This window comes from Terrapene carolina, unplaced genomic scaffold (genome assembly GCF_002925995.2).
Source record: "Terrapene carolina triunguis isolate 2854851 unplaced genomic scaffold, T_m_triunguis-2.0 Scaffold24, whole genome shotgun sequence".
Taxonomy (NCBI): domain Eukaryota; kingdom Metazoa; phylum Chordata; order Testudines; family Emydidae; genus Terrapene; species Terrapene triunguis.
In genome coordinates this window covers 4,838,826-4,866,341 of record NW_020664375.1, presented here as the reverse complement: position 1 = coordinate 4,866,341, position 27,516 = coordinate 4,838,826, and the positions used below count along the sequence as shown (strand labels likewise).

General features: G+C 41.9%; 1 protein-coding gene across 1 annotated transcript; it reads left to right on the top strand.

Annotated features, from left to right (window-relative positions):
• Positions 1–433: 433 nt before the first annotated feature.
• LOC112119914 (periodic tryptophan protein 2 homolog) lies at positions 434–27,460 on the top strand. Its single transcript, XM_024218805.1, has 21 exons — positions 434–522; positions 1,219–1,331; positions 3,006–3,100; positions 3,453–3,552; positions 4,395–4,538; positions 5,158–5,293; positions 5,744–5,970; positions 7,105–7,248; positions 8,943–9,013; positions 10,132–10,268; positions 11,680–11,828; positions 12,991–13,138; positions 14,697–14,847; positions 16,584–16,764; positions 18,019–18,166; positions 19,233–19,341; positions 20,487–20,552; positions 21,171–21,389; positions 23,878–24,028; positions 25,803–25,877; positions 26,033–27,460. The coding sequence occupies exons 1-21, from the start codon at positions 505–507 to the stop codon at positions 26,178–26,180; spliced, it is 2,730 nt and encodes a 909-aa protein (XP_024074573.1). The 5' UTR covers positions 434–504; the 3' UTR covers positions 26,181–27,460.
• The last annotated feature ends 56 nt before the right edge of the window (positions 27,461–27,516 follow it).

The window sequence follows — 27,516 nt, the reverse complement described above, 5'->3', positions numbered from 1 at the left end:
CTCACGAAAGCTTATGCCCAAATAAATCTGTTAGTCTTTAAGGTGCCACCGGACTCCATGTTGTTAACTTAACTCCATCGTCTTTAACCTGCTTTTTGTCTGTCTCTTCCCTGCCTCTCTTCTCGCCCCCCACGTAACGGGGGTGCGTAGTAGCGCCCGGGCCCTACGGAGCAACCCCCATGCACGCGCCAGGGCTGCGCCCCCCCCCCCCCCGTCAGCGCCTTAACAAGAAACGCGCAGGCGCCTCCCAGTCCCTAAGAAGAGCAGAAACCAGCCCCCCCGCCCGCTGCGCGCCCGCCCGAAAGCGCATGCGTAGGGCTGCTCCCCGGAGCATTGGTGCCTTTTCCCTCCCGGACGCCAGGGGGCGCTTGTGGGGCTGGCCGCCTCCGTGAGTGACCCGGAAGTGAGGGAGCCCGCGGCGCGAGGAGACGACGGGGCCGCACGCGCTTTCCATGTGCAGGGAGACGCGGCTCAGCAGGCGCCAGCGCGAGCCCCGCCGCGGGGATGAAGTTCGCTTACAGGGTAAGGGGGTGGCGCGCGTGCCACTGGCACAGCCCGAGCCCGCCCCGCTCCCCCGGGCGTTCTTCCCTGCGCCCCCCCCCCCCCCCGCCTGGGACCCTGCCCCAGAGTCTTCCCCCCACATCCTGCCCTGAGTCCCTGGGAACCCCCATGGGTCCCCCGCCCTGTGCCCCCTGCAGAGCCCCAAGGACCCCCCCCCGACACACACACCCTGAGTCCCTGGGATCCCCCCATTCACTGGCCCCCATACACATCCCCCCCTGTGTTCCCTGTAGAGCCACAAGACTGCCCCCTCAAGCACCCTGAATCCGTGGTATCCCCCCATGAATTCTCCCTATATTGCCCCCCATACACCACCTGCCCTGTGTTCCCTGCAGAGTCCCCCGCGCACACACACACACACGACGCCCCTGGAGTCCCCGGGAACAACCCGTCCCTTGTTGCATGGATCTCTCTACACTGTGCCCCCCTCCCCCCATACATTCTGCCTGGACTGCCCCAAGGCTCCTCACACACCCTGCTGTGAGCACTTAATAACTGTTCCTTCTTTACCTCTCTGAACCCCTGCCTGCCCCTCCAGCACATTGAGCTCCACCTAGGGGATTGTCACCACCCCACCCTGACCCTTCAGCATCCCTTCCCTGGGATGCTCCTTCCTGTTAAGCCCCCAGTAAGAGCACCTCTCCTTTCTCTCCCAAGTTCTCTAACTTGCTGGGCACTGTTTATCGGCGTGGGAACCTACATTTCACCCCAGATGGTAACTGCGTCATCAGCCCCGTCGGGAACAGAGTCACTGTCTTTGACCTGAAAAAGTAAGTGACCTGGGCTTGCCCGGTGCCTTTCCTGCTAACTGGTGTGATAGTCCAGTTGGACTATGCATCTTCATTTTAGCTCCTGGCTGGCACTTAACTGGGGCTGGCACTTAACTGGGGCTGGAGATGCTGGATAGTGAAGTGTTTGGAAACGACCATAGTGATGGGAATGGGATAAATGGTAGGAAAGCTGTTCTAGTCTAGTGGTCAGGGTAGGATACTGTACTAAGATTTGGGGGACCTAGGTTCAATTCTTGGCTCAACCACTGATCTGCTTCGTTGAGCAAGTCACTAAGTCGGGTAGGCAACCTATGGCAGGTGTATGGTGCAAGCTGATTTTCAGTGGCACTCACACTGCTGGGGTCCTGGCCACTGGTCTGGGGGGCTCTGCATTTTAATTTAATTTTAAATAAAGCTTCTTAAACATTTTAAAAGCCTTATTTACTTTGCATACGACAATAGTTTAGTTATATATTATAGACTTATAGAAAGAGACCTTCTAAAAACGTTAAAATGTATGACTGGCACGCGAAACTTTAAATTAGAGTGAATAAATGAAGAGTCAGCACACCACTTCTGAAAGGTTGTCGACCCCTTCACTAAATCAACCTGTGCCTCTGTAAAATAGGAGTTTTCCCTATTTCCTTGTGGTGTTTTAAAATCCATTAAAGACTGGGAGGCACACAGATGAGGGCTATATAAGGAGCTCAATAGATGATAGTATGAGAACTGAATAGAACAGAATTAGTGTGTGGCAAGTTAATCACTGACAAGGAGGCAGAAGATTTTGCTTAGTGTACAGGCACTGCAGGCGTCCAGAATAAAAGTGTGTATAGTACTCTTCTCAAATGAAAAGTATCTAGGTGAGAGAGAGGGGAACAATCTGCCTGATACAGAGGTGTCTGGAATAAAAAATGACTAGCATTCTCAAACACTACCACTCTCTTACAGTAGTTTCAAAAGTAAAAAAAAAAAGTGAAGCCTATATAATAGGGTGGCAGGAGATATCAGAGAATGCATATTTCATGTGTAAAGCTCTACACTGATACAAAATTTGTATCTGCATCTGATCCACAAACATGATCTGTGGCTATAAAGTGGATATCTGCAGATTTGCAGGGCTCTATTGTAAAATTTGGATCCACATCCATCTGCAAACATGGTCCCCGGATGCAGATATTTGCAGGGCTCTATTCATATGCATGGATCAATGAGAAGAGTAGTTGTACAAATGAAAGTATTTTAAAACAATGAGTAAAGAAGATCAATAGTATCAGTATGCATTTGATATGGTATGGTACCCCGTGCAGTTCTGTTGTGTGGTTTTTTGTTTTTTTTACTCTGTGGGAAGTGGGAGTCTTGGTGTCCCTGATCTACTTTTAACCTTCCTATCTTTAAAGGTCTGCATTGTGGCCATCATGCTGCTGGCTACTTGGCAGCATTCCATTCAGCACCACTACTTATTCATCTACAGGGCAGATTTGTTGAGCAGCATGAAGTAATCTCAGGGTTTATGCACCCTGTTTCCACACCACTCCCAGTCCATGCTGACCCTGCACTAGAAATCAAGCCCTAGTCCTCTGAAAATGAAAAGCATTAGTATATTACAAAGTCATTAGACCACTCTTACACCACTGTGGTTAATGTTGTTTTATTGGTTTTCTTTTCCTCCAGTAATAAGTCAGAAACATTACCATTGGCAACACGGCACAATATCACATGTGTGGGGCTCTCTCCAGATGGAAGTCTTGCCATATTAGTTGATGAAGGTATTGGGGGTATTTTTGTTCCTAAAGGTGTGTCAGAGAACTACAGTTTGCAGAAGACAATCCATTTTATTAAATATGATAATATTTACCCATAACTAGCCACATTTGACTAAATCTAAATTCTGAAAACATATATTTCTTCCTCAGAATTTTCAAAGTTGTTGTTGAACCAGAATGTGGCTTCTTTAATTTTGTTCAGATTTACTATGTTAATATTTTTAAATGGTGTTACATTGAAAAGCCCCACCCCCGAAAAAGATGTCTGGCTTAAAAAAAAAAATCTATATACCTATAGTTTCTTCAGAGTGTCAAACTGTTTCAGTGATCCTTTTCCTTCCTTCCTTCCTTACAGAGGGAGCTGCCTTGCTTGTCAGTTTGATTGGTAAATCTGTGATACATCAGTTCCATTTTCAGAAGCCAGTGCACTGTGTCTGCTTTTCCCCAGATGGCAGGTAAACAGGAACTTTAAAAACAACAACTTTAAAATGTAGGTAATGAATTGATTAAAAACAGACCAGTCAAGGAATACAATTTCTTAATCCATGATGTTGGAAGGGGGGGGGAAGTAATCAATGAATATTTGAACAGGATCAGTTTCTGTAGACTGGAGTGTGGGGGCTGGGGTGGAGGAGGAGCGAGGGAGGGAGGTAGTCAAGTTTCCCACCCTTACCCTTTTCCAGGATATTCATTCCCTGTGATAGGGGACTATTTTAGAAACTTTACTCTGACTTCATAATGCACTTCCCCATTGGAAAATTCAAGTTCATTGGTGCACAGGTGCCTAAGAGATGCACATGTTGATGCTGCGGAGGTTGAAGTCAAGGTTTTGCATTGTAGGATCTTGAGTGATGTTGGAGGTATATGGGACTTACTCTGCCTCTCTATAAATATGTCCATGAAAGTGGTCAAAAGGTGGGGGTTAAGGTTTGTTGAAAAAGGATATCTTGACTATGGACATTTCCTTGCTTTTAAGAGTTTGTTTTTCTTGAGAAATCTTAATTGATTTTAATGAAAACTTTTCTTTCTGGGAGTAACACACAAACTGTATTTATACATATACACACATTTGCTGGAGTGGAGGGTACTGTATACGCAGGTGATGTATTTTACATGCCAGGACTTTGTTTTTACTCTACCAGCGTAGCAGTAGTACATATATATCCTTTCATCACACAAGAAATATCCCTTTCTAATATTATTTTGTTTTGTTGTATTACTCTTGTTTCTGGCACGGAAGGACTGGTTGCTCCTGCAGTTTTGTGTATAATTTTGCTCTCCATTTTCTGTGTGATAGGAAATTTGTGATCACAAAGGACAATGTTGCTCTTATGTACCATGCCCCTGGGAAGAAACGAGAATTTAATGCCTTTGTTCTGGACAAAACTTACTATGGTCCATACGATGAAACAACATGCATTGACTGGACTGATGATTCCAAGTAAGTAGTTACAAAAGTCCATGGGACTTGTGCTCCTTGCTCCCTTGCAAATCCCACTTTATTGCTCTTTATTGCAAGATGCTCTTTCAAATCCCACTTTATTGTTAATTTGGTGTTCATCATTATTATTAAGGATAGTGTATATGTTGGATCCTGAAAATTTGCTCCAATAAAAATTTCATTTGTGTATGTGTGCTGTAGTCCAGTCTCCAAATTCTCAAGTCTTTCACTGGCTTTGAAAGCTCCCTTTAATTTCTCAATTTCTCAGTCTATGTTCTTAAATTTATGCACAACTAATGTGTTTTGTTTTTTTAAAGCTGCCTGAGTACGTATCCATAGAATATAGTACATCTTGGGAGCAATAGGGTACAACCATCCCTTAAAATGTGTCTCCATCTCCCCATGGAGGGAATGACTCTTATGGAGTGAGTGTAGTTGACTCTCTCTGCCTATTCAGTCCTTGGCATCCCTGCTAAGACTACCAGTTGTAGTGTGAACATCTGTCCAGTATGAATCACATGTTGAATGTCTGTACCTCTCTGTTAAAATGGGGTCCACACAGTGGAAAAGTTTGTGAACCCATGCTCTGATCTGACTTCCCCTTTATTTTCTTTTGTAGGTGTTTTGCAATCGGTAGCAAGGATATGTCAACATGGGTGTTTGGAGCTGAACGATGGGTTAACCTGATCTATTACTCTCTGGGAGGGCATAAAGATGCAATCGTAGCCTGCTTTTTTGAAGAGAATAGTCTAGATGTATGTAAACAAGCACACTGCTTATTTGAATGTTCATATTAAAATTGGCCCAGCATTTTTCCATCTGTAGATAACCATACCGAATTTCTATTGCACTGGTATTCCAATGAAGTGTTCATAGAAATCACCGATGGAAAATACCTGTTATTTAATGTCCTGTAATTCAAAGACGATTTGCCAAATTGTCTTTAGACTTTTCCGAAACGTTTTTCTCTGTCTTCAGAGTAAATCTTATAATTTTCACGATAAATGAATTTTCTAAGACAAATGTATAGGGTCACTAAAATAATTCTTTATAGTGGAAGCTGGTTATAACCTTAATTATCGAGTAAGTATTGCCACTCCCTAATCCAGTTTTTTGGTGGGTTGATATGCTGTTTAATTCAGCAGATTATGGAACCCTAGGGCTGTATGATGTTCATAATAGATGTATGTATGTTTATACTCCAGCTGTACACAATTAGCCAGGATGGGGCCTTGTGTGTGTGGCAATGTGATACAGACTTGGATGGTCTAAAGCCCAGGCCTCCCAAAGACAGAGCAGAAGATAAGAATGAATCAATAGAAGACCTGGGTGAAGAGTTTATTGAAGAGCCCAAGGGTGAGGAGATTCATGGAAAAGCCACTACAAATGAAAAAGAAAGGAGAGACAAAGTGAAATATTCACGTGCTGCAAAGTAGGTGATCTTCCAACGATAACAGGGATATATAGATAGATATAACAGACATAGCTGGGATTCATTGCAATGGGCTCTATTCACTTTACATTAATATACTCTGTCTTACTTGAAGCTAGTGGACATCCCTACCCAGCTTTCAGTCATTAAACTCTATTATAGTTGCCGTCAATAAAACCCAATTCTATCATACCCTGAGCATGTGAATAGTGATTTATGCAATTGGTGAGTAAATTGATTTAATTCTTGAAGGAAAATCTGTGTTCTTGTTTTATGATGACACAAAAGATTACCTTCAAAATTAATAGTTTAAAGTTAAAAATATAGGAAATGTAATGAGGTCCAGTGTACGCCATCTTGCAGTGGCACTGATAGACGTTTAGTTTCTGCTACTGTGGAGCTATATTTCTGTGAGGAAAGATGGGTTGACATCAAAATACTGAATTTTGGCTCAGTGACATTAGTCTCTGTAGAAGATAGGTATCTTTAAGCTGACATCAGCAGTTTGGGTTACCTTTCTGAAGGAGTGCCACATTTTCAAATGAGACTTGTGAAACACAATCTGGAGTACATAGTCCTAGAGTATAAAGAAACTTTAAATGGAATATGCAGTTGTTGGATAACATTCAAACATACATTTATTTGACCCTGAGAATGCCATCAAATACAACATCGTAAGAGCTACAGCTACAAAAATATAAACCTCAGTACCAAGAGTACACGGTTTATGATTCCAGTGCTTCAATTACTCATTTAGAATCATCTTAAAGAATACAGGGTTAACCACGTAATTTATAGAAACCACAGATGTTGGCATTAGGTGACCAAAGGAAAATTCACAGTTGAATTCCTCTTAGGTTAACCTTAAGTGTCTTTCATTATGTATAGTCGTACGCCACTTCTGTTAAATTATGTTAGTATAACAGCTGTAAATTAGTATCCATGGTAGGAGGAGTGGTTCAACTAGAGGAATAAGGCAAAATGTAAATCATAAGCAGCTTGGAGAACTGCTGTGTTTTAGTTTGTTGTGGTACCACCACCAAAATACTTGCCTTATGTTGAATTGTCATTGCAAAAGTACACCTGTCATTCATCTTCACATTGCTTTTTTGGTGTATTTTCTTTGGCATATAGGTACTTTTTCAACAAAGAAGGAGATTTTAATAACCTGACATCTGCAGCTTATCACAAGAAAACACACCTTCTGGTCACTGGTTTTGCTTCTGGAATTTTTCACATACATGAGCTTCCAGAGTTCAACCTTATCCATTCCTTAAGGTTAGTTTAATTGTACAAGCCCTAGAGTGGGTCATTGTGTCTAATACTGAAGGATGAATGTCATGGCGTGAAAGTCTTGAACAGTTCGCTGGGTATTGTAATTGGCATTTCAGTCATGAGGTGGAATTCTGAAGCCACACTGATTTGAATAGGAGCATTAATCTCAGACAGATTAACTAAAACTATTTAATTCCACTTCATTGCTTTATTAAAGAGGGGCATGATTTGAACCAGGAACTCCTGAGTTCTAATCCCAGCCTTGCAGACCCTCTTTATGGTTTTGAGCAAGTCACTGAACTGCTGTGTCAATTTCTGTTTGTATAAAATGAGAATACTACTTAATTACTTACCCCACAAGGGTATTAATAAATAGCGTTTGTAAAGTGCTTTCAAGACAAAAAAAGATATATGTCAGATGAATATTATTATTATATTTTGATGGTTGCTATGTAGCGTGGTGTGTTAAACTTAAAAAGGGGATGTGTAAAGAATGAATGCACAATTTCCATTTACAACCAAGTAGATCTTTCTAGAATATGGCAAATTTTAATCTTGTCCCGTTAAGTAGCTCCTTGCTCGAGTTCATAGTTGCTTTTTTTTAAAATACAAATTTATACTCTTTACCCTGGACTATATTTTTGTTCCTTCTATCCCATAAGAAGTCTGAAAAGTATCTGAAGAAATTACAGCTTCCCACAGCTAGCTCAGGGCTATCTATCCTTTGATTAATTGAAGTTTCTTGAATTGAAATGGTGGAAATTTGTAAAACTGATTTGCATTTAAGCACCGTGGCAGTGTTTTTTGTCTGTGGTGAAATATATTTAACACATTTTAAAAACCACATACAGAATTTCTGTACAAATTACTTCAAATCCACAGTCGTTTAAAAAAATAAAATTGGATGGGGTTAGGGAGAGTGTATTGATTCAATTACAGGTCATTTTGTATTAAAATACATTTACACTCCTAGGCTTGAAATAATACTTAACACTTGTACAGCATTTTACATCTTGAGAATGTTGTGCAGACATTAAATGGGAAAGAGTTGACAGATGCGTAATGTGCACAAATATTGGGAAGGAAGAAATACTGTATGTTTCTGCTAGCCCAGTCCCTGGATTTGTATTACTGGGACCACGATACCTATGGCTCTCTGATACTACTTAATTACCACAGTGATGGGCATGTATTGGGACATAGTTGGCTGTGTCCTGTATATTGAGTGGGGTCAGAGAACGCTTTTAGCTACTGCTTCCTTGACTCTTAGGATCAAATTTGCCACTAGTATAAGCGGACCCAACTCCAGTGACTACAATGGAATTTGTCCTCTTGTGCTAATGGGAACGTTGGCTCTCGTGATCCAAATACGTGATGCATTTTCAGTTTAACATAGAATTAAATATGAAACTCTCATTGCACCTTTTGCATTGCTGTGAAAGTGACTCCATATGTTCTTGATCCAAAACCCTGGGCTGGCCTAACTTATGCCAGTGCTGTCTAAGCAGTGTATTTTTGCTGGTTTCCTTTACATTTATTAGAGGATATAATGTGTTGTTTATTTCTGATTTCATAGGAATGTGAAAATCATAGAGGATTTCCTTTGAATAGAGGAAATCAAAACACAGTTTCTCAAATTACATTGTTCCTTTATTCTGTATCCTCAATTTACGTATTTCTTGGCATTTTTCACTTAGTATTTCAGACCAGAGGATTGCCACTATTTCTATCAACTGCACTGGTGACTGGATTGCTTTTGGATGTTCAGGTTTGTAGTTCAAGGGGTGCCTTTCTAAGGCAATACATTGCAAGTCTGCAGGTGTGAGTTCTTTGTCCTGCCTGACCCCCACATTTTTAAGTTTTATTTGTTGTTTTATAGGTCCATGATTTTGTCCTTATAAAATCCCTCTGATGTAGTTGAAATAATATTTCACAGATGAGAAAACTGAAGTACGTAGATTAAGTGGTTTGCCTGAAGTCATGAAGTCTGTGGCAGATCTTGGAATAGAACCTAAATCTCTTGATTCCCAGTCCAGTTCCTGACTGATAAGACCATCCTCCTTCTAATGGGAGTACACTATGGCACGAGTCTGAACATAGGTTATAGTTTACCTTCATTCTGGGTTACCTTTCTTCCTGCGTGCATCTCTCTTTACTGATATAAATTCTTCCTTCGCTATAAGTTATGCCTGGATGGATGCACCAGCTAACCTCCTCCCACTCTGAGCTGCAAATCTAGTCCATAACCAACTGCCATGCAAGCTGAACCCTTCCCCTCTCTAAACAGATGTATCTCACTTAGAACCCTTCTCGAGCCCATGGGATTGAGTGAAAGCCATTCGATATTTCATGCAGTAACCCCTTGGCCAGACCAATAGGAACATTAGATCGGCTGCTTTTGGTAGACATTAGATCTCCTGTGTTTCATTAATGTTGAGATATAGTTTGGATTCACTTAAAAAGGCAAGATTAAAAAAAATATTTCACATGAAAGACCAATTTCAAGCTTGTGTGTTTTATTTTTATTTTATTTTATTCTCTTTCTAGTTATTTTTTTTAATGGTTTTCCTCCATCTTTTTTTGGCTGCTCATCAGGACACATCTGTCTTCTGCCAATGACAGCAGCAGTAGTATTGGCTTGGCATAGCAATAAGAATGCTAAGTCAAGTAACAACTGCTGATGTTTACAGAGAGTCTGTCGCCTTGACCTTGAAATAATCAGACACCTTGCATTCTATTATGGTGGATGTATACATAACACAGGTTATCTGTATGCACATGATTTTTTATAAATGGGAAGGATGTTGTATGCAAGTATTGTATGTAGCCTGTATACGTCACTGAATCGGAATTACATATGTATCCTCTCCTCCATTATGTTTACAGGTCTGGGTCAGCTGCTGGTGTGGGAATGGCAAAGTGAGTCTTACGTGCTGAAGCAGCAGGGCCATTTCAACAGTATGGTCTCATTGGCATATTCTCCAGATGGGCAATACTTAGTTACTGGCGGGGATGATGGGAAAGTAAGTCAGTCAGTTATTTAAAACTCTTGGCTTGCAAAAGTGTAGTGAGCGGTACAGGTCTGAATACACTATAGAGAGCACTGTTACTGTAACTGACAAATCATTTTTTTCATCATTTTAAAAATCATGTTTTTGGCCACAATGCCTGTAAGTGTGTTTTGGAAGCTAGGAAGCAATTTACTTTCCCACTGCCTCTACATTCTGGTTTGTTATTGTAGGGATGTTCTTGTGGGCTCTGCTGCTTGTATTACTTACAGTTTCTAGCAGTTAAGAATTTGATTTGGAACAGTTGCAGATACAATGCAGCATAAAGAAAAAGGGTGGCCAAATTGTGGGCTTGACAGTAGTGTCCCTAATACCTATCCACATTAACATGCAAGCATAGATGGTGGATTAATGGTGTACCAGTACAGACGACCCTCAATTATTCAAAATTCGGAAACACCTACCAAGCCATTCTAACGGTCGGGGTTTACCAGTCTCAGAATAAATCCAAAATGAGTTTTATAAAAAGGTGTGATTCCTAAACAAAATTTTCTCAAATGTACCATTGCAGATAGTTTCTGTTTAAAAGAAAAATGGAAGTGTCTCTTAGTTGAGACTTGTATTGAAGCTGTAGATTAGAGAGAGAGCCAGGCTTTGGATTTTGAAATGGGCCATTTGTCTTTTCTAATTATGGTCTGGAGACTTAACAGTTTATATATCTGAAATAGATACATTTTCTCCCAATCTGAAATTTGGGGCTGGGAAAGAAAAATAGCCCCACTGCTGCCAATCAAATTTAGAGCTGACTGGAAATGGGAATTCATGTACTATGGGAAATTACGAAACTTGAAAAATGAGAAAATTAATTCTGAAACATAACGAAAAATCAAATTTCCCACAGAATGGGAGTTCTGAAATTTTGTTTAGAAAAGGTCAAAACGACAATTTGATTTGATCTTTTCAAGAAGTTTCTTACACTCCTGCAGCCTGGGCTTACCCTGGAGCTGAGGCTCCTAGGCCAGGGAACTCTCACCCTGTTGGAGAACAGGGAAGCCATGGAGCAGTGAACATTTTTCCAACAGAAATTTGAAATTTTCCTGCAAAATTGAAATCTGTGGAAAAATTAGTTTTTGTGTAAAATGAATTCTGTGTCCGAAAATCATTCCAATGGAAAATTCTCAAACAGCTTTAATCAGACTTTCACCTTGCATGTGTTTCACTGAGATTTTACAAATAAAAGGCCTGATCCTGCATTCTTCACTCCCAAACAGAACTCCCACTGGCTGAATTGGGAGTGCTGTCTGAGTGAGTAAGGCATGCAGAATTGTGCTTTCAATTAGAAGAAATAATGAAGCTATGCTGGAGCGTTGGGATGTGAGTTTATGATACAGGAGTTCTTAGAGGGCTTTTCTTACTTCTTTTGCAGGTGAAAGTTTGGAACACCAGTAGCAGCTTCTGCTTTGTCACTTTTACGGAGCATACCAGCAGCATCTCTGCTGTAGCTTTTACCTCCACCGGTTATGTCATTCTGAGTGCTTCCCTGGATGGAACAGTGCGAGCCTTTGATCTTCACAGGTAAATCCTCTTTAAGCCTCAGTGCATCATCCAGTTTTGTCCAAAGGTTATCAGGATCTTGTGTTTTCATTCCTAGTCTCTAAATACAATATACTGCCAACCACAGTCCCCAGCAGTCATAAAACCTTCTCACTCTTCAAATCTTAGTGCTGTTTTATAGGTTTAAAGTGAGTTTATCAGATTTTGGCTAATAAGTGAAAACAGTTATTGTGAAGCAGTAGGGTAGGGAGTCTGAATTGGCTAGCCAGCTTGCCTGGTTGTTGATGGAGAGATGAAATATTGAATTGTTTTAGATCCTCATTCTGCATCTGGAATGTATCATTTCTGGTGTTTTATTTTAAAGCTTGATTCGTCTGTATTTTTTGCATCATCAAGCATCTTTGGATACAAAGAAAACGAGTATTTCCATAGGCTGTGTCAACACTACACAATTATGGGCTGTTGTTCCTTTATCCTTGTGCCTCAATTAGCCTTCTGTGCATAAGAGACTCTGTCTGAGACTGGATCTAGGTGCAGTGATTTGGCCACCACAATTGTTACCTAGAGGCTGACAGTTCAGTAAGAGAAGCCATGATCTCTGGCTTCATAAGTCAGTTAACTGATAAAGGCATGTGTCTAAAGGAACATCTCCACTAGCTCACTCAGTAAAGGAAACTAATAAAACATATGGGCATAGCTGTTGCCGATCATTCAGCAGAGGGTGTGTATAGGGACACATGCAAGCTACTCCATCATTCACATAATAAACGTAAGTATATTTAAAAAAAGAACAAGCATCTTCAAAGATGAACATGAATATTTTTTGGAGATTAAAAAATAGCATCTTCACAAATTGTCCAGCTTCTGCTGGACAGGAGTCCCTGAGTCAGTCTTGAACTCCTTCCTATTGAGCAAGTCATACGTAACTCCACTGGCTGAGCAAAAATGTCTTTTTTTTTTTTTTTGGATGTCTATTTTAATTTCTGTATGTAGTAGCTTTGCAAAGTGTACTCCAGATTTAAATTCTTACACTTCTTGGTTTAAAATGCTATTTTTAAAAATATATAAAATATTAAAATGTGAAATACTTTAATTTTTGTAACCTATTCTTAATGCTTTTTAATTGTTTAGACATATACAAATATATATTTTTAAAATCATGTCTGCATATTGTTTACAACAGATATCGCAATTTCCGCACCTTCACTTCTCCACGACCAGCCCAGTTCTCTTGCTTAGCAGTGGACTCCAGTGGTGAGATTATTTCAGCTGGTTCCCAGGACTCGTTTGACATATTTGTCTGGTCAATGCAGAGTGGCAGACTGTTAGATGTAAGGAACTGAGATTGTTCTAGAACACTCACTATTAACATAGAAAGCACTGTGGTTTTGTTAAGTATCTTTTAGGTTAGTTAACCCTGTCTGAGGGTTGTGTTGTGGAGGAGATGCAGCTATATGTATAAACCCACATTATCCGCCTCCTCCCCCTTACCCCCCCCCCCCCCCCCCCCCCGGGGCAATCTATAATTTGGTATCTCTGGACTATGCTACATTTGTGTCTGTGGGGAACGGGTTAGTTTTCAGCATTCTTGAGTGGCTGACTAAGAGCAACCTAGGAAAGGTCTACTGGACCTTTCTGGCTGCTGAGTGAGCACAGCTAGTGCATAAATGACTTCTTATTGAAGGGAAAGAGGAAAGATGTATACAGCCAGAAAGAGGGCTGATAGACTGACTACATTAAAGTTTGGTACCTTGCAGAGGGTTAGACTGAACACAACACTAGCAGTTGAGAAACCCTCTCCTCTCCATGCCCACCATCACCTCTTGGGACAAGAACTCAGCCTGTGTTGTCCACTTCATTATGACGTAGAAGTTGTAGGAAGAATCTCAAGACTAGAACACAGCCTGAGGATGTTCTTGCTACAGTGCAGAGCTGGACAATACTCTGCTCATGGCAGGCTGGGAGCAATAGAAGTGAAGAGCTTGTGGTTTTCATGAAAAAGTTTGGGGTTAAATTCCGCACTGTGGTTTAAGAATTCTGGATTTTTCTCAGAGGTTTGTTACTTAAGGAAAGACATGACTCTGAAGGGCCATGTTCACCACTTCCATGGCTTCCACTTGCATACTGGACAAGGGTATGGCCACGCCTTAGACATCCACACTAATGCAAAAGCAAACTAGGTGAAAAAACCTGGCTGACTGACCGCGGAATAGCTTACTGAGCGCAGGGGGTCAGTAAGGATAGCAGATGAATTTTGTTGGGGGAGAAGTGTGTGGAAGTCCTGTACTCCAGTATTGCCTCTTTTTCAAACACCTGTTTCTGCAGTTGGGGGTTTAAAAAAAGAAAGTGAAATGAATTTCCTTTCCTAATTGGAATGAATGTAAATGTGAAACCACAGATGTGCTCGTAGAGTATTTTTTTTTTTTTTTTTATTGCTTACCTTTTAATCAGAATTGCAACAGGGACTTTGATTCGGAAAACAGCAAATTGTGAAATGATTTCAGCAGTAGGCCAGCCTTAATCTCTGGAGAAATGATCTACTTATCAATTCCTCTGGCTAGTTAGTTATACATTTAAAAAAAATCCATTATATTCCTGAATTCTAAGTTGATCGTCTTACCAGAGGAAACAAAATAGCGAGTACTATGGAATTCTGTTACCTAGTTTCTATTTCCTGTTCTTTAAGATCCAAAGGAAGTCTTTTCCCATCTCTGTACACAGGAATGTACCTGCATAACATCTCTTGTATTGAAAAAATAATATGCTCCTAAACATATGTAGTAAGGGTGTCCACAGCCTGTGGACATTATCACAGTTTTTGCCACATGATTATATGTTGAACTCAGTTTCATTTAATTATTCCATATTATTTTTTTCTTACTCCATTAGGTCTTATCAGGTCATGAAGGTCCCATCAGTAGTCTGTGTTTTAACCCAATGAAGAGTATCTTAGCTAGTGCCTCTTGGGATAAAACGGTCAGACTCTGGGATATGTTTGATAGCTGGAGAACCAAGGAGACACTAACACTGAACTCAGATGGTAAATTTCATTTCATTCTATCTAACCTGTCACATAGAGGCAGTTATGTATGATCTGTGTTATTCCATCAAAAATATATTGAGAATATCTGTAGTTGGTGAGGTCAATCAGTCAACATTTATTCCTGGGGAAATTCTGTGCCACTGCGCGCATGCAGAATTCATGTCCCGTGCAGATTTCTTTGCTTCCCTGGAGAAAAATGACTTTCTGATGGGGGAAGCAAAGGGAAAGATGCAAGATCGGTCACGCACCCCTCCCCAGCAGCATGGGTGCGTTGTTTTGGGTGCCTGGAGCAGCCAGCAGAGAGGTAAATCACTACAGGGGGTGGGGACACCCCAGCGGATGCCAGGTCAGTCCACCCCCCATCCGTCCAATCCCCCTGCATCTGGACACCCCCAGGCCCAGACCCCCCACACTGATCCTCACCCCCCACACCCAGAGTCCCCTGTTGAGCCCTGGTACCTGGCCCATGGCTCCTACCCTGAGCTGGGCTCAGCTGCTAGTCCTGGCTAGGGGAGGTGCACACTTCCCTTGCATGGAGCGGCTGGGTCAGACACCCCGAGAAACCTCCGGCTCTGCACACCCTCCCCCCTGCTTCTTGCCCCCATCGCTCCTCAGCTGTGTGGGGAGGGGTCACTGTATGGGGATCTGCTCCCACGTCCACCCAACCCACATGCATCAGTACCCCCATACCCAGACCCCTCCACCGAGGCTCACCCCTGTATCCAGACCACCCCCAGTCGAGCCCCACCACCCTGCACCCAGACTTCCCCATACACTTGAACCCCCATCCTTACAAGCCCCAACCAGCTGTACTGAAAGTTCCTTTCCCCTAGCACCCGGACCCCCTGCTGAGCCCCAACCAATTTCGCCTGGACCTCCCTGCAGAGTCCCATTGTCCCTGTACCCCCCAATGAGCCCCTGTGCATCTGGATTCCCTGCACCCAGATTGCCCCCCTACACTAAGTCCCTCCACACTTGGATTCTGCTGGGTTGAGCCTGTCTGCCCACACCTGGTGTGCCTGGTGCGGAGTTGCTAGCCCTGGTGAGTTGCTTCACCTGCTACGCCTGAGGGAATTCTGCACCAAAAAAATTAAAAATTCTGCTCACAATGTTTTAAAATTTTGCAAATTTTATTTGTCAAATAAATGTGGAGACTCCAGCGTGGCAGTGTGGCCACTGGCTGCACAAAGGTGGAAGATCACCCTGAAGCCCAACCCCTCCCCCACCGGACATAGACCTCTGGGGCAGGCCTGGCCCTTGCGCACTGTCAGGGTCAGGTGCAGCCTCACCGCCGAGTCTGTGTCCTGGGGAGGGAGAGGGGAGAGGCTGCAAGGTGATCTCCCACCTTTGTGCAGCCAGTGGCCTGCGCTCCCCACTGCCACGCTGGAGCCTCCACATTTATTTATTGACAAATAAAATTTTCAGCATTTTAAAATATTGTGAGCAGATTTTTTTTTAAAAAAATTTGGAGCAGAATTCCCTCAGGAGTAAGCATTTTATTTGCCAATCTCAGACTGTAGTTTTCATTGCTGCTGTTTCACATTATTTGGAAACAGTCAATAGCTCAAAAAGCCTTTGGTGCTAGCTACCTGGGTTTTTAGTCAGCTTAGCATTGTGTTTTGTTATAAAAATGTGAAAGTGTACCCTCTTATTCTAAATCTCGCTTAGTAGAGTCCAGAAAAAATGTGTTAAGACTGAAGTACATTTTTATTCATCAACCAAATTCTCTGCAGTTCTTGTTGTTGCTTTCCGCCCTGATGGCAGTGAGCTTGCGGTTGCTGCCCTGGATGGACAGATAACTTTCTGGGATCATGAAAATGCAGTGCAGACTGGATCAATTGAAGGAAGACACGACCTTCAGATGGGAAGAAAAGAGTTGGACAAAATAACAGCCAAACAGTCTGCTAAGGCAAAGTATGTAAAATATTCCTGTAGCAATGACAAGAAATTGACTGTGCTCAATACTCTTGCTTCTTACCTTTATGTGAGGGTTTCAGAGTTTAGCTGACATCTGAATATCTTGATTCTGAGATTCAGTTTTAATAACTTAAATATCTTCTGACTCAGTGTGCTGTCCATTCATTCTAGACCTTTTTTTCCCCTGGTACCTTCATCATAGGTCAGAGTCACTCATACATCAACTCCTGAGCATCTGTTTTTTTCTCCTAAACTTGATTCATTTATATCCTATTAAATCTTTCATGTCATGCTGTGCATCATTTAGAAGTGACAGTAAAAGGCATACACAGTTATAGTTTTGTGAGTAGCTGGTATGTAGGTGATTCATTTCAGAAGATGTAATCTGAGATATCCTGCTGGTTTTATTATTCAGGCAGTATACATTTTTTTCAATGCATTAATAACAATCAACTTTTAAAAAATCTCACAAACAATGAGCACGCCTGGTATTTGAATGCCTTTGATAAGAAATCTTTCCTCTCATCCCCTCACCCCAAAAAAGAGGCAATAACTCTTTGAAAAATATATAACTTTCAGTTGTGAACACCAGTCAGCTGCTGTCTTGAAACAGAGCTCATCATTTAATAGTAATTTTTTTTCTGGCTCTTCTGAATCATTTTAATTGCAGATAAGACAGGTATGAAGACCTTGGGGAAGAAACTAAATCTTTTGTAGTGGATATTTGTCTCATACATGGCTTACTGCTCACTTATGTTGATGCACATCCATCCCATAAGCCTAATTGCAGGAGTGTATGGTACGGATGGGGTGTTAAGCAGAGGCTGGTTTGTCTTCCCTCTATGGGAGGTTCAAGCCCAGAGGGATTGCAAAATTGCATGTCTGAGAGGAAAGAAAAGTGTGCTTGATGGAAAAGCCCTGGAGAATTGTTTTGCTGTTGACGTGACATGACTGTATTACAAGTGGAGTAGTACAAACATTAAATAATCCTCACAACACCCTGTGAGTACACCAACAAATCTGTTGAAATCTGCATTGTGATAATTCACAATAAAGAATTTGAGAAGTATTCAGTCATGGCAAAACAATTCTGTACATTAAACATATTAATGACTGTGGAAGATTAAACTAGGAAAGGTTTTCTTTTATTCAATAGCAATTTTGGTTCATTGTCTTTCCATTGTATTGATGTTGGATGTTTGCTCAAAGCTCAGAAGTAGGGGTGAAATTATGCATTGTATATTTTTTCAGATCTTTCACTACTCTGTGTTATTCAGCTGATGGCCAATCTATTCTGGCAGGAGGATTATCAAAGTTTGTCTGTATTTATCATGTGAAGGAACAGATTCTTATGAAGAAATTTGAAATCTCATGTAATCTTTCCTTAGATGCAATGGAGGTAAGTGACTATCTCAGTTTGGTTTGTTTGTTTTTTTTAAGACTGTGTTTGTTTTTGGTATAGTGTCTGATAAATGAGGTTTGCTTTAGGAATATTTTATTACTTAAGTGGGAGTTCTTTTTGTTGGTACTGAGTAGGAGACAGTCACAGGTGAAAACACCAAAGGAGAGAATAAAATTGCATAACTACTGGACTACAAGAAACCCAAAAGCAGCCAAAGTGCTTGGTCTTGAAAGTGCAGTTTTCTTGACAATGAATGATAGTAAAGTCAATTTGCAATTACATTGCATTTCAAGAGAGTGAGATTTTAAAATTAATGACAATCTTGTACTGAATAATTTTCTTTCTGAACAACATATTTGTGCCAAAGAATGGATGCAGCATGGGGGGGGCCACAAAAGTTAGAATTATAAACGTAATCTGACAGTATTGTCAAATGCAAACGTTTTCAGTTAATTTAAAAGTAACTACAATATTGCAATATTTTCCATCACTCTTCCTTTCTTGCTAGGAGCTCTTAGATCTCCACTTCTCATTCTCCTTACCTTGAATTGTCATGGCCACTCTCTGAGGAGGGCTGATCTGGGCTTTCTTTGAAACCCATTAATGAACACTCCTAAATCAAGTAGAGGTTGTTGTAAGGTAAACTGAGGGGCATTCCCTCCCTCGCCAATGGCTGAGCATTGACCCCACAGTACTGCAAGCTTCAGTTTCTTCCAGGAGTTGGAGGAGACTCTTGGATGAAAGTACAAAGCAATAACCATTAGGCGACTGGGCTAGCCCATTAAATGTTTGTGAATTACTCACTTAATCCTGTTCAGAACTCTCTCTATATATCAGAGGTCCCCAAACTTTTTACATCGCGCTCCCCCTCCTTACCCATGGTTCCCCCCCCCCCCCCCCGAGGCGGGGCGTAGCCGTGCCCCCTGAATGTTCCTCTGCGCCCTCCCTGGGGGGAACGCCCCACAGTTTGGGGACCTCTGCTATACATGTATTCTTCAGATACAGGGAAACATGTTATGTTGGAGAGAAGTATTGTAGCAAATGGAATATGAATATTTTTCAGGAGTACTTGGATCGTAGGAAAATGACTGAATTTGGCAGCATGGCGCTGATTGATGATGGGGCTGGGGATGAGGATGGTGTTGCCATTGCTCTTCCAGGTGTAAAGAGAGGTAAGTTCAGTTCTTAATCCCACTGGTAGTAACACTGCTTTTTGCCCTTGGCTCCATGGGATAAAAAAACCTTCAACTCTGGGTCAGTGTGGGATGGACAAGGGTTGATGCTATTAGACATGTCCACCGCCCTGCCAAAATTGTTAAAGCTAGTTTGAAAACATTGTGCAGATGTAATAATCAGTGACCTGTTGTTGAATACTTTCTCACAGAGGTAATAGGAAACAGATACACTGTGGCCTAGTGAGTAGAGCATAAGGCTGGCACTCAGATTGGAGTTCAGTGCCTGGCTCTGCCAGTGACCTGCGTTATGACTTTGGGCAAGTCATTTTCTTCCCTCTGGGCATGTCTTCACTACCCGCCGATCCGGCGGGTAGCAATCGGTCTATCGGGGATCGACTTACCACGTCTAGTGAAGACGCGGTAAAATCGATCCCTGATCGCTCTGCCGTCGACTCCGGAAATCCACCTCGACAAGAGGCGGCAGCGGAGTCGGCGGCAGCGCGGCAGCGGTCGACTTTCCCGCGTCCTCACCGCCAGGTAAGCCGACCTAAAATATGCAACTTCAGCTACGGTATTCACGTAGCTGAAGTTGCGTATCTTAGGTCGGACCCCCGCTGTAGTGTAGACCCAGCCTCTGTTTCTCCTCCTACACTTTCTGTCTTGTGACTGGAAGCTCTTCGGGGCAGGGACTGTCTCTCTCTCTCTCTCCGTGGAGCGCCTAGCACAACAGGACCCCGTTCTCAGTTGAGGCCTCTGGAGGCTATTGTATTACAAGATGACTGATTACATTTGAGTGTGTGATGAACATCGTGTCCAAAGTAGTACATGGCACATTGGTATTGCTCATGTTTGAGATCAGAATAACAGGATGATAAGGAAAATAGCAAAGTAACCTATGAGCCGAAAGGAAATCTGATATCTCAGGATTTTTTTAAGTGATCTGTTGGTATCTGTCACCTTACCAATATCTATCATGCTCGCCATACCACCAGTTCTGAACCTGTCACACAATGGTTCAGCGTTCCTGTGTCAGATGTGTTTCTGCTGATTCAGCGACAGTAACTCCAGGGTGAGGGTTCATATCCACAGTGTGAATATTTAGTTGGATGTGTTGATGACTTGCTTCTCATTTCTTGTTTCAGGTGACTTGAGTTCTCGGCACTTTAAACCAGAGATAAGAGTGACATGCCTCCGTTTCTCTCCTACTGGTGGGTGTTTTAACAGTAAATGTAGTTTATCAGTAATGTTGAGTCTCCCGCGGGGGGGGCCGCCCCACAGCCCCCTGCAGAAGGACTGAGCAGTGGATGAGAACTGATAGATGTGAGCCTCTAATTTCTGAGTCATTAATTCAAATTCACCCCAGATTTAGGGTGATATAAAGACACTGTCATGCCTCTGGTGGCTCTCCAGAGGCATATGTGAAATGAGTTGGTGGCCTCAGTCCAGTCACAGAAAACACCTCGCAGAAACCACTGTTGCTGATATTGTCACTTATTGGCCCCCTTATTGGCATTCTCTGCAGAGGGGCTGATTTCTTGTCCGTAGCGGTGATCCCTCCAGAAAATGTTAGTGTTGTGTATTGGGCATATTGTTGCCTGCGTTGTTCCTATGTTCTGGATAACCAGAAGATTTAAGTTCATAGTGCTGTCAAGCTGGCACCTTTCACAGACCGTGTTTGATCAATAAAACCATCTATAGTATTGAGAGACCTCCTCTTCCCAAATCACTTTAAGCAAGCCTGGGGAACAGTCTTCATTGTTCATCACCGCTCCCCAGAAAAAAACAAGTGTGTTGTGTTTAAATATCAACTGCCATTTCTCTTTTAGGACGAAGCTGGGCAGCGACCACCACAGAAGGCCTTCTCATCTACTCACTAGACTCCGGACTAATCTTTGATCCATTTGAGTTGGACATTGACATCACACCTAGCAGTGTGCGCAAAGTGCTGAGTCAGAAGGAGTACACCATGGCCATCGTCATGGCCTTCCGACTGAATGAGAAGAAATTAATTCAGGAGGTCATAGAGACTGTACCGTGTAATGAAGGTAAGCAGGGCTCCCCTAAAGTTTAATTAAGCTAATTTGAGATCCAGATGTGTAACCCCCTTTGAGCTGAAGTCTGAGGGCAGAGTGTAGCCCTTAAACTTCCTTTTATTACCAAACATTTTATATTACAGCAAGCCTACTGTATGTTTATGGAATGTTGTGTTAATTCAGGACACTAGTCCTTTCTACCTCAGTACTGATATGTCTAAAGAGGAAGGGGGAGAGAGTCTTGCAGCTGAAAGTCAAGAAATCTAATTTCTGTTTCCTCTCTGCCACTCTCCTTTTTGACCTTGCACAAGTCACTTAACCTCCCCTCTGTTCCTCAGGTTTATATCTGTAAAATGGGGATAATGTCCACCTCACAGGGCTCATGTGTGGCTTAATTCCTGAATCACAAAGTACTTTCAGATGTTTGACTAGAAATGGCTATAGATGTCATTGTTCTTACTGTATATAATAAAAAAGGCACATTTTACTATTATACATTACAGTGCATACATGCTGCTAATTAATCATCACTTATTTGGGGTCATAATTTTTCTGAACCAAAGAGCTTAAAATGTAACTTCACAAACATAGGAGCAGGAGACTGAACGTGTTCAAATAAAAATGTCATAAAGTAAATAAATCTTATGCGCTGATATTTTTATGTGGCAAGGAAGGAAGAATATAAGAGTGCAGAAGTCAATGGTCAGAAGATGCAGATTTTTTGCGTTGGTGTAGGAGAGTGGCTGCTTGGCACACCAGGAAAGTGATACTGTTCCGGGTGTGGGGAGCAGCATAGAAAAAGGCAAGAAGGGGAGGAAGCGACAAGAGTGAGCAGGGTGTGGGGTTGGGATGGGTAGTGATCAGAAATGGAGGCAGGAGGCAAAGCCTGAGGGCTGAGGATGAGGAGTTGGAATTTCAGGCAGAAAGATACGTGGGATAGGAAAGGAATTCAGGGAAGCAAGTAGTAGGGAAGGAATGTGGTGGTGGTAGAAGAGGAAGGCTATTTTAGCTGGTTTATGTTGGATTGAGGGGAGAGTCAGGAAGGCTGGAGAGAATCCAATCTAGGTTGGGGAGAGCTATGCCGTGAACCAGGGTTTTGGCAATAGGGCAGGGGTGGCCAACCTGAGCCTGAGAAGGAGCCAGAATTTACCAATGTACGTTGCCAAAGAGCCAAAGTAATACGTCAACAGCCCCCCATCAGCTGCCACCTCCCCCCGTTCCCAGCGCCTCCTGCCTACCGGCAGCCCCACCAATCTGCACCTCCCGCTCCCTTCCCGCACCTCCTGATCAGCTGTTTTGTGGCGTGCAGGAGGCTCTGGATGGGGGGGGGGAAGGAGCGAGGGAATGGCAGGCTCAGGGGAGGGGGGGTAAGGGGTGGAGTGGGGGCAAGGGCTTGTGGTCGAGCGAGGGGTTGAGCAGTGAGCACCCCCCTGCACATTGGAAAGTTGGTGCCTGTAGCTCCAGCCCCGGAGTCGGTGCCTATATAAGGAGCCGCATATTAACTTCTGAAGAGCCACATGTGGCTCCGGAACCACAAGTTGGCCACCCCTGCAATAGGGACGGAGAGGAATGGGAGGATTTTAGAATTGTTATACGTAAGCCATGGAACTCATTGCAGTGACGTATCAGAGAGTTCAAGGGCTTGTGGCGATTCAAAAAAGGGATTATCCATTTACAAGGATGATGAGAAAATTCAGAATTACATTAGATTGGACTTTTATTTGGAAGGGTTATAAATAAGGCTACGATTTTGGCATGGGTCTTTTTATTAAAGTCATGGACAGGACGCCGGAAATAAACAATGAATCCCGGAAATGGACACACAGTAATCCAGTAACAAAGCCCGAGTCTTGCTGCCCAGGGCTGAAGCCGAAGAACTCTGACATCTCTTAAAATCATGGAAGCCGTGACCTCCATGACAGAAGCGTAGCCTTAGTTGTAAATCCTCATGCTTTAGGGCATTGTCATCTCTAACAAACAGAGGTTAGGAAGAAGCTTCTTTTGTGGGCAGGTTATTCTAATGCCTTCCTCTGAAGCATCCTATACTGGCCAGTGTTGGGAACAGAAACACTGAATGAGATGAAGCACTGGTCTGACCTGCTGTGGCAGTTCCTATAAAGTGAGAAGCAGCAAGATTTTGCCAGAGCCTGGATGTGCAGAGAGAGGGAAAGGGTGGAGTGAAAGATGATGGAGAAAAGGTGAAGGTAGTTGAAGTTTTAATAGAAAATAAATGTTATGGCAGACCCTGTTTTAGGGGCAGATAGGAATATCTTGCTTTTAAGTGCTGTGGAGGTTGGAAAATTCAGAGAGGAGTAACTTACTTTCTGAAGGGCTGGCAAGTGATGTTCACAATACTGGCAGGTTACCTCCTGTCAGGTGACGCGGAATAGTAGAACTGGGATAGGCTCTGAAAGGGCATCTCCTCAATTTTCCTTCCCTTTCCTCCCACCCCGTTATTCCAGTTGAAAGCTTGATGGGTTGTTGTTGTTTTTTTAAACAGTTGATGTTGTCTGCTCATCGCTCCCAGAGCTGTATGTGGAAAAGGTGCTGGAGTTTCTAGCCTCTGCCTTGGAGACATCTCATCACTTGGAATTCTATCTTACTTGGGCTCAGCGGTTACTGATGCTACACGGACAGAAGTTAAAAACAAGGTGAGTGGACTTGAAAATCAAAACACAGAAAATTGGACATTTTAAGCTAAAGTTTAAAATATTTGTGAGACAATTAAGAGGCTTCCAGCAACTATCTTTCAGATTCTGTATTGAAACATACAACCCAAATACTTGATTATTATGACTTCCCATTGACCCCAGTATAGGTTGAAATGTGAGTATTTGGGAGACATAACATGATTCCTGCAGTAAAGTTGCAGAGGAGGCTCTCCTAGATTGTAGGTAGAACTTTGTTTGAACTTCTAGCTTTAGTTAATAAATGCATAAAGCTATAAAGAGCTGTAAGAAGACTTGTGGGAACACTGTTCTTAAACAATTATTTACGTTTGATGCAATTGACATCGAGTTGGGCAGTGCTTCATACCTAAGCATGCTGACTTTGCTTATGTTTTTGTAGTCTGTCAATTAATCATAGTTAACGCCTGCGATTAACTGAAAACAAAATTATCACATTAATCGCATACTCCTGGGTGGGGAGGGAGGCATTGGGGGCGGGGGAGGCCTGAAGCCCTGAGCCGGGATGGAACCGTGCACCCCGAGAGGCGCTGAAGACTGAAGCCCAGAGCCCCTAGTCCAGTGGTTCTCAAACTTTTGTACTGGTGACCCCTTTCACATAGCAAGCCTCTGAGTGCGACCCCCTCTAATAAATTAAAAATACTTTTTAATATATTTAACACCATTAGAAATGCTGGAGGCAAAGCGGGGTTTGGGGTGGAGGCTGACAGCTCACGATCCCCCCCCCCCGCCATGTAATAACCTCACAACCCCCTGAGGGGTCCCAACCCCCAGTTTGAGAACCCCTGCCCTAGCCTATATTTGAAAATATAGAAAACCTACAAAAATATTTAAATAAATTGTATTCTATTATTATTTAATTGTGCGATTAAAACTGCGACTAATGGAGTTACATTTTTTTAATCTCGTGCCTAATAGGGATTAATTTTTTTAATCACTTGACAGCCCTAGTTTTTTGGAAAGCAGTGTAATGATTTCTGTATTCTGCATTCCTGCCTAGTTCCTTTCAGGCAATTAGACAAGCTATGAGTCTTACATTCAGCCTAGCTTTCTTGTAGAGTGTTTGGGCAATTGGAATGAAGACACTGGGCAAATTAAAAATCTGACAGCTCTTCTCAACTACTATTTGGGAGTCACCGTAGACCTGAGTAAGAAGCGATTATGTATTCCTTTCCTTGCTGCTGTGGGGTGAAGAATGAGTAGTTATTCACACATCATGCCATCATTTAATGAATCCGAAATGGCAAGGAAGACTGATTCTTTCTTTTGTTTTGTTACAAAGTAGCAGTGGATAGTTTGTGAAGTCCAAATTCCTGCCTTGCTTTTCTGGAATTTATACCTTGAGTCAACTTCATTATCATGATAGCAAAGAGAATCAACTCGGAAAAGTTGCCATTTGACCTCAGAATGGAATGGTTTCTGGGGCTGACTTTTACATTGGTGCTTGGGAGGGAGAAGCATTTGACTAGCTCAGCTGAAGCAACATGAGTGATAAATTGCATACATATGTTGTACTGAGCTAAAATTGTACACAGGTTTATTGGTGGACACAGCACAAAGTTACAAGGTCACTTGCTTTTATTCAGTGATATTTTAGATTTAGAACATAGATATGTAAAAACGAGCTAACAATATAACAGGCTTTTTTTAATTTTGAAGAATAATGTTGAAAAGGGATTCTAGAAATCCATGTGTAAATACAGGCTACACAGTTAATTGCTTGCTTTCTCCTTTATAGGTCAGGGAAGCTGCTGCCCTTGATTCAGTTCCTTCAGAAGAGCATCCAACGTCACTTTGAAGATGTTTCTAAACTGTACGTATTGCTGTCCTTTAAATCTTTTTCAAACTTAAAACATAGTCTTGTACAAAAGGCCATTGAATGTTGGGAGGGAAAATTTGGGTGATGTACTTAGATGAAGCAGAACCTAACATTTAACGTTTTTTTCTTCTGGTGACTTGTTTTTACAGCTGTGAGTGGAATCGCTATAATATTAAATATGCTTTGGCCATTTCCCAACAACGGGGCATGAAACGTCCTGCAGAAACATCAGTGAGTGAAGAGGAGTTGGAGGATAACAGCGATTATCTTATGGAAGAGGCAACCACGCATTCATAGGACAACTTATTTTCCCTTAATTTTCCTATTTCTTTTTGTTTTTTGGGGACCTACAGAAGCAATCACTTGCGCCAGTGGTATTCACTGAGATTAAGTGGCCCTCATAGTGGCTTATTTTGTATATGTTGTGATATAGGCTTGGAGTATCTGCAAAGATACAGAAGCTGGTTCGATTTAGGATAGCTAAAGTGTAGTCCATACAGTCCCTAAAACATGGCTTATGTCCTCCCTCTTCCCGTAACTGAGGGAGCGAGGACGAAGCTGATCAGCTAGATTTGTATCTGAACTCAAACAAGAAGATACTTGTGTTCATCTGTCAAAAAAGATAAAAGCGCAAGTAAAATTATTGTTTGGTGTGTTTATTTTTGATAAAATGTATATACATATACAGGCATTTTAGGCATTGCAAGTCACTCTCTGAAGTCTTTGCTGTCACAATATTTCTGTGCCCCTGGATTAAACTCTTTTTTTAATCATTTGTGTGTGTGTGTGTCATTTTTCATTAAATATTTGGAGGGTTGCATATTGACCTCAACTCCATTTCGAAATGTTATCCTAGTTGCATTTAATAAAATAATAATAATTTTATAAATTCTAAAATTATCCAAACTTTAAGCTGAATATTACCCCAAAAAAGGAAAAATATTTGGAATAAATGTCATACCATAGTGTGAACAAATATGTGAGCAAAGATTCTGTGTAGTACAGCATCTGCAAGGAATTTAATTGGTTAATGATCAAGGGTATTGCAGTAAAGATTTATGTCCAGAAATTTCCAGCCTGTTGAATGCAACTTATACCACTATGTAACCAAATCAGCAGAACATTAAATATCTGAATGTTTCTTTTCTTTTTTTCGTTTTAACATGACAGCTGTTGTATTTTTTTTTTTTTTTTTAACAGTACAACCAGGGTTCATTAGGATGTCAGATTCTGCAGGTTTGGGTCTCTCAGTTGCTTTAAATGTGAGTCAACATGAGCACCAGTTAATTACTTTTTTGAGATTCTGAGTATGGAAAAAACATGCATGTCTCCTATGCAATATATTAACAGATCTCTATTAGTGAAGAATATCTCACAGATTACGGATGGGGATCAATCACAAGTGATCTTCTATTGAATTCTGTTTTGGTGGCAACACTTGGCAAAAAGGTTACTGAAAACTGTTACAGAGAAAATGTGCATAAAAATGTTTAGATGTAGAAAAAAAATCAGTTTGTATGACTCAACTGTATAAAATAAATATTACTGTATGCTCTGGTGATCGAAGTAAATAAATATACCAGTGTAAAACTGTTTTTCCATGCTTATTCTTGCGAATGACTGCTTCCTTCCA